General features: G+C 35.7%; 2 protein-coding genes across 2 annotated transcripts; both read right to left on the bottom strand.

The window, feature by feature from the left end:
* Positions 1–7461: 7461 nt before the first annotated feature.
* LOC112038196 (uncharacterized) lies at positions 7462–10367 on the bottom strand. The gene is made up of 5 exons (XM_024071003.2): positions 10080–10367; positions 9608–9970; positions 9423–9502; positions 8945–9287; positions 7462–7959 (listed from the first exon to the last, which is right to left on the bottom strand). Exons 1-5 carry the CDS (start codon positions 10365–10367, stop codon positions 7462–7464), a joined length of 1572 nt encoding a protein of 523 aa, XP_023926771.2.
* A 72-nt stretch (positions 10368–10439) lies between these two features.
* On the bottom strand, positions 10440–11363 carry LOC112038212 (uncharacterized). Its single transcript, XM_024071018.2, has one exon. It carries the CDS (start codon positions 11361–11363, stop codon positions 10440–10442), a length of 924 nt encoding a protein of 307 aa, XP_023926786.2.
* Positions 11364–13427: the final 2064 nt, after the last annotated feature.

Below are 13427 nucleotides of genomic sequence, written 5' to 3'. Positions count from 1 at the left end.
TGATTCATATGTTTCAACCTTGGATGGGATATGATGAAATGATGATAGTAACATGCTAGGATCTATGTTATGCTATGTCATGCTAGATGAATGTTAGGGTCTATGATGTGATGAGATGCATGTATGTTAGCCTTTGTTTGATAAACATGATAGATGTATGGTTAGAGATGTTTGATGTCATGTTGATTGTTAGATTTATGCTAGTGTGTGTGTGAGATATAAGTTTTGAGTATGTCTTTAATAGGGTTAAGGCATAAGACACAATGATGGGAAGCCAACCTTAGGGTTGTATGGTTTTGGGTGCCTAACACCTTCCTAAGACCTACCTTAACTCTGAACCCATATCTCTGAAAGTAAGATCAAAAGGTCATTCCTCAAGAGGATGTTATATATATATATATATATATATACCCCCCCCCCCCCCCCCCCTATTGTCCACTCTAGTATGTATTAATTAAGGTTCTCAAACCTAGACCGGACCGTACAATCCGACCCGGTTAACCGTGAACCTTTCATCATTGCGGTTCTTTTAATCCTAAGAACCTTTCTATGGGAAAAAAGCATGAAACCACTCAAACCACAATCGAACCGTATAGTTCTGAGAACCGTAGTTGGTTTGCACGGTTCCTTTTTAAAAAAAGGTTTATAGCCATTAACAACATAGTTCCGGAATATATACCGTATTTAAGCCAGAAAACATGTATCAGTCGGTGAAGAATTTGAAAAAAAAAATCGTGAGAGAAAAAGAAAAAAGAAAAATAGAGAGCCACGTTTTACATTTTAAACGATTTTCGCCTAAATAAACTCATCATGTCGCAACAGTCACCACCATGTCGTTGGTCCCACCCCTCACAACTGGTCACTCATTTCACATATTCTACTTCTTCTTCTTCTTGTTCTGCGTTTCACATACTCTGCTTCTTTTTCTCCTTCTTTCAGTTTTCTATGTGTTGTAATGTCCGCCCCTTCACTGCCTTGTTTTTTGTTTTATGAACAAAACTTAGTTACAATATTTAGGCGTTGTTCCTTAGATTCCCCTGTTAAAATTCTGTCATGTGAATTTTTTTCTCATGACATGAAAGTGTATTTTTTAGTTAAGTAGCCATATACCAGAACATACGGTACTGTAAATAAGTTTTGTCCTTATTTTATTACATATAATTTCTTAGATTTGTGAGCCTTTCACGTGACTAACATTTTTGATATACTGTAATAATTATTACATTGGAATAGAAATAAGTATTACAATGAATACATTAAGTTGGAATGTAATAAGTATTACTATTCATTAGTTTGGTGACTATTTAGGAATAAAATCCTGAATATGCATTCACAATTTAGTAGGGTAGAAAAAGAATGTGTAATTAAATCATTTTTAAGTCAAATTTCCTAAAATACACTTATTTTAGGGTGTTTAAAATAGAGCTAATAATTAATAATAAGGAAAATTTATTTTCTTTCCTTTTGAAAATGTGGCAACTAATGGCTTTTTAGGAAATTTTTTTAAAAAAAGTTAATGTATAAGGTGAAAAAATAGATATTCAATACTTTTAATAAGGAATAGTTATTCCTCATTTTGAAGAATAGTTATTCATAAGGAATAACTAATTATTGTAATAAAAACATAACAAAACAACCGAATAGTTATATCATAGGAATATTTATTGCATTACAGTATCTATTACAGTCTATCAAACATGCCCTTAATGATAAAACTAAAAGTTTCAGCCTCTGGGTCATTCACTCATTTGTGTTGACTTCTAATAAGCCTCCTCCACTTTACATTAATATGATAATATCTAGGTTTTCTTTTTCTTTTTCCTTTTTTCTCCTTTTTTTTTTTTTTTGCATTTTTTTATGACTACTCTTATTAAAATCTAAAAAATATTATTAATTTTTCATTTATATTATTATTGAACTAATACATGGGATTAAAGAGATTGACATGTTAGTGAAAATATGAACTTATAATAGGTTTTTTTTTTTTTTTTGAACTTATATTAGTATTATCACAAGTTTTACTAATCAACATTTAAAGAAATATTATATTTATTTTGCTTAGAATTTGATATTTCTTATTTGTTTTGTAAAAGTTACAATATGAAAATTACATTTGATAGATAGATCTCTATCTTTACTTGGACTATTTTAGTTAATTTTTTTATTATACTAATTTAAGATGTTTAATTATATTTTAAATAATTATTAAATTAATTATAATATTGTCACAGTTTGACCTCATTTCAACCTTAAAAATCTTAAACTTCTCTTTGTTACAGTTCATTGAACAGTTCGGATCTGAAAACCATGTAATTAATGTGACAGAGGACAAAGGAATGAGAGCCTACAACCATTAAAAATAGAAACGAGGGATATGCCAGCATACTGCCTTGGCATTGAGGAGTGTTGTTTGCTAGAAGAAGAAACCAATGTGAAGCCTTGGTATTTTGATATCAAGCACTACATTCAGACATTAGAGTATCTGCCAAGTCACGTAGAATATATGCACTAAAAACTCAACGCACTCTTATCTAGGTCAAAATTAATTTTTCTACATAAGCAAGCTCAAGATAGGCGGATATAGATTTCACCTTATGAGGAATAGGCTGTCGAAACAGCAACACAAGCAAGACTTTTGAAGTGCGTCAAGCTAACTTAAAAATTTAATTAAAAAAAGGGATCCCTAATTCGAAATATGAAACAAGTTTGTAATAAGAGAGTCGACCAAGGGATCAACAATCTTCCTTCAGTAAAGGCCCATCCGGTCTAAACAGTCATGGACGAAAGGGTATGAAGTAGAATATTTTGCAAAGTTTCTAAACAAAAAATGAAAATTTAAAAAATTAATGACTAAAAACAAATTTTTTGGAACCATGATATTTTATCCCATAACAAAAAATAGGAACCTTGTTTTGTTTACAAAAAACATATTTTTTTTGTCACTTGAGTGGCATTCTTGTTTCTATTTTCTATTTTTGCTAAATAATTGTAAGAATTCTAGAACTATTCAAGTTAATCAATTATTTTGCAGCAACTACTAAATGATGTATAAATAGAACCAGTGGCAACGCCACGTTCAGGCCAGGGTGTTCCCAGGAACACCCTGACCTGAAATTTTTTTTTTATATAATAATTAAATTTTTTTATTTGTTTACCCTTTAAAAAAAAATTAGGAACACCCTTAACCAAAATTAGGAACACCCTGAACAGAGCAAATCAACGACAACAACCAACAGACGACGCCTCCGCCTCGAGCAACGCTGCAACAGAGCACATCGGTCATCACATCGGGCCTCAAACTCGAGCTCCAGAACCAGAACACATCGTGCATCGAAGATTGGAGATCGGTCTTCCTCGCCACCAGGAGATCTGTCAAACGTTGAGATGAATACTTCTGCAAAATCTTTTGGAAAAAAAAAAAAGAGCACGATCACGATGCAATGTTTCTGCATGCATTTTTGTTGTTTGTAACTGACGCTGAGGAGGGAGAGGAAGAGATTTGTTAGGAAGAGAATGAAGAGCCTGGGAATGGCGGAGAGGAAGAGACTTGTGAGAGAAAAAAAAATGTGTGGATGAGAACCATTCAAGACAAGAGTGAAAAAAAAAAATAAAAAATAAAAAATAAAAAAAATAAAAAAACCTCTGAACGTCTGAACTAGGAAGGGATAAGTCAAGGCATTGGGCCTGGGCAATTTAGGAATTATATTTTTTTTTAATCAAGTAATTTTCCATCACGTCACTTTCGCTTTTGGTACTCATTGATTAATATATATTTATATACATAGCTTGAGTCAAATTAAATTATTTGCATTAATGTTTCTCAAAAAAAGGATTATTTGCACACTGTATGTTAATGCAACTAATAAACAATAATTTAATTAATTAATAATTAATTAGAAGAAGCAATTAATAAACAATAATTAATAATTTAATTAATCAATACATTATAAAAGACAAACAAATTAAATTATGTTAGGCTAAACAACAATTAATAATTTTATAATTAATGAAACAACAATATGACAAATTATAATTTATAAAAGACAAACAAATTAACGAAACAACTAAACAATAATAATTAATATTTTTATTAATATTTCAAATGAACTTATAGTTTATTGTTTATTCTTTTACTAGAATTATGGACAAATATTTGATAAAAAAATCACGTAGAAGGCAATTGTAAACTTTATGTATTTGCGTGTTTTTTTTATTGTTGTTGTTGTTGATGAGAGGCAAAAATGTCCCTCAAAAGGTCGTCCACAGGGCTCGTCCAAATCATGGGGAGGTCGTCTACGAAACTTCAACACAGGAAGGAGCTCCACCAATGGAGTCAATACTCGTTCTTACCTCCTTCATTCTGAGGAACAAGGACGAGGCATTGTGAAAATGGCCCGTCCGTCCATTCCAGCAACCGTTCCGCAGTAAATAATCAGTTATGAAATCCAAGTATTACAACAGCCATGGCAGTTGCGAGCGGTTACTCTCAAAACCCGCAACAACTGGAGAAGTTACAGGGTAACCGTTTTTGCCGAACACTATATAAAGGGCACATTGGCAGAGAGGCGAGGTATGAAAAATTCTCCCAAAGAAAAAGAAACATTTTCTGAGTAGCGCTTTCTTTAGACGACTAGTGACAATATTAACTTTGCCATCGGAGGACCCTGGGCCGGCACCCACCGGTCTCCTCTGATCTAATTTTGTTTTACAGGATTCTCTCCAAAATCAAGACCCGGGGATCTTCAGCCCACTGATTTCTGTAAGCATATCAGTTGTCAATGTAAATTTTTTTTCTTTTTATTAGATTGTGTAATTTATGCTTATTGAGGAATACCCTAAAAAAAATTCCTAGAGTCGCCATTGAATAGAACTTAATTTGATCATCACACACTAGGAGACTCCAAACTTTGACATGTCCAGAATTAGTCTATTTTCAACCAACTTGATGTAGGATAGAATCTACAATTTAATTTTTGTAATTATTTAAATTTTGGTTTTTTTTTTTTATGTAAAAAAACGTCATTTTAGATTTAGGTGGTTTATTTCCTTGTTTTTAGGTGCTTTTAATGCTTTTTTAAGTCAAATTTGGTTCCTGTTATGATTAGATATCAATTAGGAGTTATTTTAGAATATATTTTCTTGTCTGTCAAGTTTTATAGAGTTCTTAAATAAGCCCCTAAGTCTGTACAGGTTTTTTGAACAATTATTCAATCAATAAAATTCAGACTTTTGCCTTTCTATTTTCTGATGGATTCTAGACCATTTTTTCTTGTGGATTCAAGGACCCTTGTGGACTCAAGGAACCCTCGTGAATTTGAGGTTATTTTCAGGAGCAAACGTATTTTGTTTCTTGTTTTCTAGAGGTAAATGTGTTCTGCTTCTTGACACTTCCGCATTCCACATCAGTTGGTATCAAAACCTTGACTTATCCTGGTCTGGTGGCTAAGGTATGAGACAATAGCAATTTTGGTAACAGAAAACTTATCAAGTATTATGTGACGTATAGCTAGTACTCACAAATATCTTTGCTAAGATGTCATCGCTGGAGTATGGAAACAATAGGGATAAATGTCACATAAACATAACTCACAAGCAACCTATTGGTAAGCAAATTTCATATAGGTCTTATAAGAGAATTGCAAGTTTTAATAGTTAGTTTTTAAAAGAAGATTTTCTTGATTGGTTACTTGGTCTAGAAGATTTATTTGACTATGAGAATATTTGTTATGAGAGAAAAGTTGGACTTGCTTTGTATAAACTTAGTAAGTATGCCTTATATTGGTGGGAACGAGTACAATTTGATAGAATCCAACAAGATAAAGACAAAATTTGTTCAGCGCCAAGGATGAAAAAGATGCTAGCTATCAAATTTTATCCTTTGAATTGTGAAGAAATCTTGTCATATACAATACAAGATTATTATTGGCCAAGAATTTCACACTTAAATTATTTGAAGAGCCATATACTCCACCATTAAAGGAAGAATTGCATGTTAAAGTAAATATTGTTCTTGAAGATTATGTAAAAGTCAAAGAAAAAAACATAGAGATTTTTGAGGAAATTAATGAAGGCCTTGTTATAGAAGAAGAACCTAAAATCAAGATTGTGGAGGAGATCAGTGAAGACCCTATTATAGAGAAAAATCTTGAAGTCAAGATAGTAGAAACCATTAAAGAAGAAATTATAGAGGAAGTTATCAACAATCTCGATGAAGTCAAGTTAGATGATTGCAACGTTCAAGCTCCTATTATTTTGGTGGGAGACACCGAAACAAAGTTTATTGATTTAATTGGAGTGGAAAGATTTGATGTGATTATTGACTCTTTTTTTTTTTTTTTTATAAGAAATCACACAACATAATATTAATCAAACAACAATATCGTTTACATCATGAAGAATTGCTAATTCTAAGAAATTAGGACAATTCTCCATCCACAAACACTGATTAACTATGCCCATGGCATACTTTGCTAATAAATGAGCTGGGGTATTTGCATTTCGCTTAACATGAGAAAAATCAACATTATTGAACTCCAAGGAAGCTTCGCCAATACCCATAATGACTGCATCAATTAAGATCGTAACTGAGGAAGAAAGATTCAACGCTCTAGATACAATTAACGAATCACTCTCAAGTATGAAATCTGTAATCCCAAGCTGCTTCGCAAACTATAAACCAAATTCAACGGCCTTCGCTTCCGCTTCAAGTGGTCCCAGAGGTGCATGAATTTTTCTGCATGTTGCTGCTACAAAAAGCCCATTCCAGTCCCGTACAATGACTCCAACTCCCACAGAATTCAGCTTTGCAAACACAGCACCATCAACGTTGAACTTGAAAACCGATATTGGTGGTGGACTCCATCTCTGAACAAACTGAACTGACTCCTGCGCACTCGGTAATAATTCATTAGCAGCCCGGAACTCCTCCAAATATTGCACAGCCCATTGAAGAAGCATTCTTCCATCCTTTCGCTTTTCGCCATGACAAACATCATTTCTTTTACCCTACAATGCCCATGCACAAGTCAGCAGCAACTCAATATTTTCTAGTGAAGTCTTTTCGTCCAACATTAAACACCATAGCATCTCCTTGAAAGAACCAAGACGATCCTTCACAATGGGAAAAACCAGTTTCGACGAAGACCATAGTTCTTTAGCGCGGGAACATTTCCAAAAGAAATGGATTGAATTCTCAACCTCCTCATTGCATCCATCGCATGTATCAACCTGCAAAACATTTCTTTTAACAAGGTTAGTTTTCAAAGGTAGGATATCTCTACAAGCCCTCCAAGAGAAGTGCCTTATTTTATGAGGTACGTTGATATGCCATAAACGTTTCCAGAAGCTGCGTTCTTGGCTGCTATCTGAGCTTGAAACCGTGGATAAGGCTAAAGACATTTGAGTTGCAACCCAGTAGGCATTTTTCACCGAAAAAGCTCCATTAGTGCTCCAAGCCCAAATCTATTTATCTTCTGGCAGATTAGAACTTAAAGGAATTGCTTTTATAGCCTCTGCTTCATGCGTCAAGAACAGAGCATCAATGGCAGCAACCTTCCAAGAAGCCTCTTCCTTATTTATCAAATCTCCGACCTTCATATCTCCTGGCATAAACAACTTGGGGGATGAAACCATGAATGTAGAAGGCTTAGGCAGCCATCTATCACCCCAAATCCTGATTTTCTCACCATTTCCAACTCTCCAACGTATACCATATTTAACAAGAGGTTGAGCAAACATAATACTCCGCCAAGTAAATGATGGATTGTTACCCAAAACAGCTTGTGAAAAATCACTTGTAGGGAAGTACTTAGCCTTTAAAACCTTATACGCCAATGTGTCATGACCTTGTTGAAGCCTCCACCCTTGCTTTGCCAATAAAGCCATATTGAACTCCTTAAGCTTTTTAAAACCCATCCTGAACGGTTTTAGACCCCTTAAAACACAACCAGATTGGTTAGCCTAGATTAATTAGCCAAGTTGTTACTTAGTCAAATTATGCAATTCTAGGTTAAAGCAATCAAATAATCATATCAAAGTAATAAAGCAGCGGAATAATAAAAGACACAGTGATATGATCACCCAGGAAACCACACGGTAAAAACCTGAGGAGGATTTGACCTAGCTATCCTCAAGGTAAACTTGAATCCACTATGCAAAAGAATCGAAGTTCATACAGAAGGACTACAAGCTCCCCGTTTGACTTCCTAATGCTACTCACCAGTAGAACTTACTGACACGACCACGTGCAAGCTCTGAATCCACGAACTCCTTCTTTCTTGGATTCTCCAATCAGCTACAAGCACCCCCGCTTGTTATTCTTTAAGCTTCAATGGCAGCAACCAAGTTGATCATCAAGCTATTGATACTATCTCTAACTTGAAAACCCTAAGGTTTGTGTAAAGGAAAGCTCATCTAGATCTCACAAGAGATTTACACAAAACAACAACGTATGAGCAACAATACAACTGAAGAAGCCTTCAAAAACGTGGCTAGGGTTTAGTTTAAATACCTAGGGTAAAAACATAAAACCCTAAACATTTAATGAAGTAGGGCTGAGTCGGAAATTCTGCAAATTAATCAACCTGTGCGATTTTCGATCGATCGAGTCTATTATTCGATCGATCGAGCCAGGCCGAAAGTCCCAAGTACTTCTGCAGCCACTCGATTCCAACTTTACAATAATAAACCAACTTTGAGCAAGCCTAAACGAGACTAAATACATTATTTTGATCATGGTTTGCCAACATTACAAATTAGAGTTCTAAATACATAAAATCCTAAGACCTTAGAACCTAACACATCCCACCACAATTCTTCGGAGCACATAATTTTCCCAACTCATCCAAGCTAACTTCCTCTCTTCATTTCTTTGCCCCCACCAAAAATTACGGATCATACTCGTCAAATCCTCACATAGAGAGTCGGGCAATTTGAACACACTCACAGTGTACGTCGGAATTGCTTGTGCCATAGCTTTTATCAACACTTCTTTTCCCGCCTTAGAAAATAGCTTCTCTTTCCAACCAGCAAGTTTCTTACTTAATTTGTCCTTAATAGAATTGAAAGTATTTTTCTTATTCCTTCTCACCAATGATGGCAAACCAAGATATTTTTCATGGTGCTTAATCACTTGGGCCCCAAACCTAGCTTTGATGATTTCTTGAATTTCCATAGGAGTATTACTACTAAAGAATAAGGATGTTTTAGCACGATTTAATTGCTGCCCCAAAGCACACTCATACACCCTCAACACCCTTTGAAGAGCATCACACTCCTCCAAAGAAGCTCTACAAAAAATCAAACTATCATCGGCAAAGAAAATATGGGATATTTTGGGACCCCTACGACAAATTGCCAACCCCCCCAAACTTCCATTCACCACCTATTTCTTAATAAGAGCAGAAAGTCCTTCCACACATAACAAGAAAAGATATGGGGATAGTGGATCACCTTGCCTAATCCTCCTACTTGGAACAATATGTCCTTTAGGCTTACCATTAATCTTCACGGAATAAGAAACAGTAGTGACACAGTTCATAATCAAAGCACACCATTTATCATTAAAACCCAACTTATGCATAATTTTATCCAACTATATCCACTCAACCCTATCATATGCCTTACTCATATCAAGTTTTAGAGCCAAATCACCCACTCTTCCACTCTTCTTTTGACTAATATGATGCATCATTTCATAAGCCACAAAAACATTATCAGTGATTAACCTACTATGCACAAAGGCACTTTGGGTATCACTAATAATAGAAGGAAGAACCTTTTTCAATCTATTAGTAATGGCTTTTGAAGCAATTTTATAAACCACATTACAAAGACTAATGGGTCTAAAATCAGTCACCAATTTTGACTCTTTACATTTAGGAATAAAGACAATATGTGTATGATTAAAATTCGGTGGAATGATACCTGAATTGAGGAAGGCCAAAACGATTGAAGTAACCACACCACCAATCTTAGACCAAAAATGTTGATAAAACAATAGAGGCGTGCCATCTGGTCCAGGGGATTTTAAAGGGTACATTTGCCTTATGGCATTCTTCACTTCAACTTCTGTCCTTTACAAGTAACTGATTCATCCTAGGGGTGACTTTTTGTTGAACTGCATCTAAAATTTCTTCAAAATCCGTAGGATCACTACTAGTAAAAAGCCTCTCATAATACTGCAACATCAATTCCTCCACATGCTCATCTCCATCCAACCACCTACCATCCACATCCAACAAACCCTCAATTAAATTCTTTTTGTACCTTGCAGAAGCTTTCTCATGGAAAAACCTAGTGTTCCTATCCCCAGATTGCATCCAATTAATTCTTGATCTTTGCCTCCACATATCATCTTCCTTATCCATCCAACAATTCAATTCAATTCTAGTGTTCTTCAAAGATCGAATTATATCTGGTGTTGAAGGCTGAAGCTCTAATCATTCTAGCTTTCTTTGTAGATTCACCACTGTTTTTCCCACATTACCAAATTCACTACCATTCCACACCTCAAGTCTAGCACGACAACTCTCCAAACATCTATTAAGGACATCACCCGACCCACCATACAAGCCCTTATCCCAAGCTTCCTCCACAGTCGTCTCACATCTTGGGTCCTTTAACCACATAGATTCAAATCTGAAAACTCTACCAAACCTCTTTTTTCTTTGTTTTGCAAACAACTGAAGAATGAGAGGAGAATGATCTGAGGCCGAGGAGGAAAGATGAATAAGCTTAGCCATTGGAAATAAATGAAACCACTCCACTGTAGTCAAAGCTCTATCTAACCTTTCCCTTATTTGAGACCCATCCTCTTTTTGATACAACCAAGTAAACAATGGCCCTGTGAACCGAACTTCTTTAAGACCACAACAATTGATAGTGTCAACAAAATATTTCATTTGATGTCTTGTTCTTATACTTCCCCCCTCCTTTTCTGCCATGCTAGTAATTTCATTAAAATCTTCAATTGCCAACCACAGCAAAGAGGATGTCCCATGCAAGTAATTAAGTTTTTGCCATGACTCCCATCTTTTAGAAGTATCAGGTTCACCATAAAATTCAGTAAGATGCCACCAACCAATACCATCTCCCCCATCAATATGTGAATGAGAATAAGTTTGAATATCAAGCCTAATTTCTTTCTTCCAAAATAAAGCTAAACCACCACTACTTCCCCTACTAGGCACAATAAGACCATTCTTATATTTACACCAATCACGGACCTTAAGCATCCAATCCAAACCAAATTTTGTCTCTATTAAAAATACAATATTGGGATCTTGTTTATTGATTACCTTTTGCAAGGCACGAATTGTCCGACAGTTCCCAAGCCTTCGGCAGTTCCAACTCAATAGACTCATGATGCCCGGCGGGGTTGCATAGCAACCTCCGTCGATATAATCTAATCAACACTAGAAAAAGCATGTAAACCTTCACTGTTACTCACCTTATTTTTCTTGTTTGCCAGTTCTGCCTTCTCTGCTTCACGAAAAATTTCTTTTCCATTCCTCTTTGGACCAAGCACTTTAGTAAGAGCCAAATCTGAAGAAGTCCGTGCCTTGTCTTGAAGCCTCTTCCACGTTCCCTTCTTAAGCCCAGCCACTCCAATAATAGCTTTATTATTATCCTTTGAATTGGGCTTTTTAAACATAACATCATCTGATTCACTAGACAGTGGGCCTTGTAAAGAGAGCAACCCGCTTTTATTATTAATTCCACTTCTCTTGGGCATACCTTTGACCGGATTACTACATACTTGCCCATTACCCTTATCAATTTTAAAGCTAACTCCATCATCCTGAAGACACGAAGTGCTACATGGCTCCGCCTGTTTTCCTTTTAAAGCACGTTTGCATGAAGTTACATCTTCATCCATCACTTCAATATCCACCAAACCTGAGTAAATGTCCTTCTTATCCTTTAACTGCTCCACTTGGATAGATTTTGAATTCAAAATAACCGGCTCTGATTGGATAGCTTGATCAAGTTCAGAAATTAACTCCTCAAAATCAGGAGTATGTTTCCCAGCGGTTAATGCAACCGTTCCTACCTTCGCTCCCAAGCCAATCTCGGAACCACCCTTCAACGGTTCACCAATCACAGCACCTCCCTTCGACGGCACACCAAACTCAGCACCTCCCTTCAATGGCACAACACTACATCCACCCTCAACTAAGCAACGATTCTGCCCTAAAACCATTCCAACATTATCAATCACTTAATGAACCTTATCCCTTTCAATCTGCCTAGATGAAACTCCATGCCTCGGACCCTCTTGCACACCAATCTCCCTACTCTCAAAACTTCCACCAGAATTTGCAGTAGCATAATTCTTACGAAAACCTGCTTTCAACCACTCACCGTAAGGAAAACCTTGCTGATGATCAACATGAAAAGAACAAACTCTAGCTTCATGACCTATCCGACCACACTTAAAACAAAGCCCAACTAATCTTTCATATTTGAACCCAATACAGATTTTATCACCTTCAGGACTTGCCACAACACCACCACGACGTAACAGTTTCTCCAAGGGCAATTCAACTCATACTCGTAGAAAACGGGCTTGATCTGATGAAAAAGCTTTCAAATCTACCTCCACAACCGTACCCAAACCATTACCAATATCTCTCCCAACCTCCTCTGACAATAGATCAAAAGGAAGCCCCCATATCTGGACCCACATTAGTATTGAATTAAACTGAACAGAAGAAGCAGTCATACTCCTCTCCCACCTGCATAACACCAATGGATGATCCTTAAAACTCCAAGGACCATTTGCTAATACCCACTTTAACTAACTCTCCATGGAAAATTTAAACTGAAATACCCTATCTCCGACATCAACAATACGAACATCTGAACCCATCTTCCACACAGAACGCAGTAAAGCCTTTGCAGCACGTTGGTTAAAAGACTTGTTTGTGAGAAATCTCTCGAACAGACTGAGAGAACATTCTTCCAATATCCTATCTCTATGCACTGTCCCAACCCTAATAACCTCCCCTTCCTCTTCTGTCAACGTAATATTTTTTAGTTTTTGAACAAATTCTGAATCCATAACTGAACGTAATACTGAAAGAATTCTAGTAAAACCAAACTACTAGCGAAAAAGAAGAAACACACGTGATTATTGACTCTTATTTGGTGAATATTGTTAATTGCATAAAAATCAAGGGACAAGAAGTTCAAGTTGCCCAATTGATGACTTTCAAGTTTGGCAAGAAGACAAGGAAGAAGTATTCAATGTATTTGTTCTCTTAGCATGGAAGATTTCAGATTTCAAAGATGAATTCGATGTCAAGTTTGTTTTTGGTGGAAGGGTATGATGTAGAACATAATCTACAATTTAATTTTTGTAATTATTTAAATTTTGGTATTTTTATGTAATAAATCATTATTTTAAGTTTAGGTGATTTATTTCC

The sequence above is a fragment of the Quercus suber genome, unplaced genomic scaffold, assembly GCF_002906115.3.
Source record: "Quercus suber isolate HL8 unplaced genomic scaffold, Cork oak 2.0 scaffold_2, whole genome shotgun sequence".
Taxonomy (NCBI): Eukaryota; Viridiplantae; Streptophyta; class Magnoliopsida; order Fagales; family Fagaceae; genus Quercus; species Quercus suber.
The sequence above is the reverse complement of the archived record's forward strand: the minus strand, read 5'-3'. Positions and strand labels throughout refer to the sequence as shown.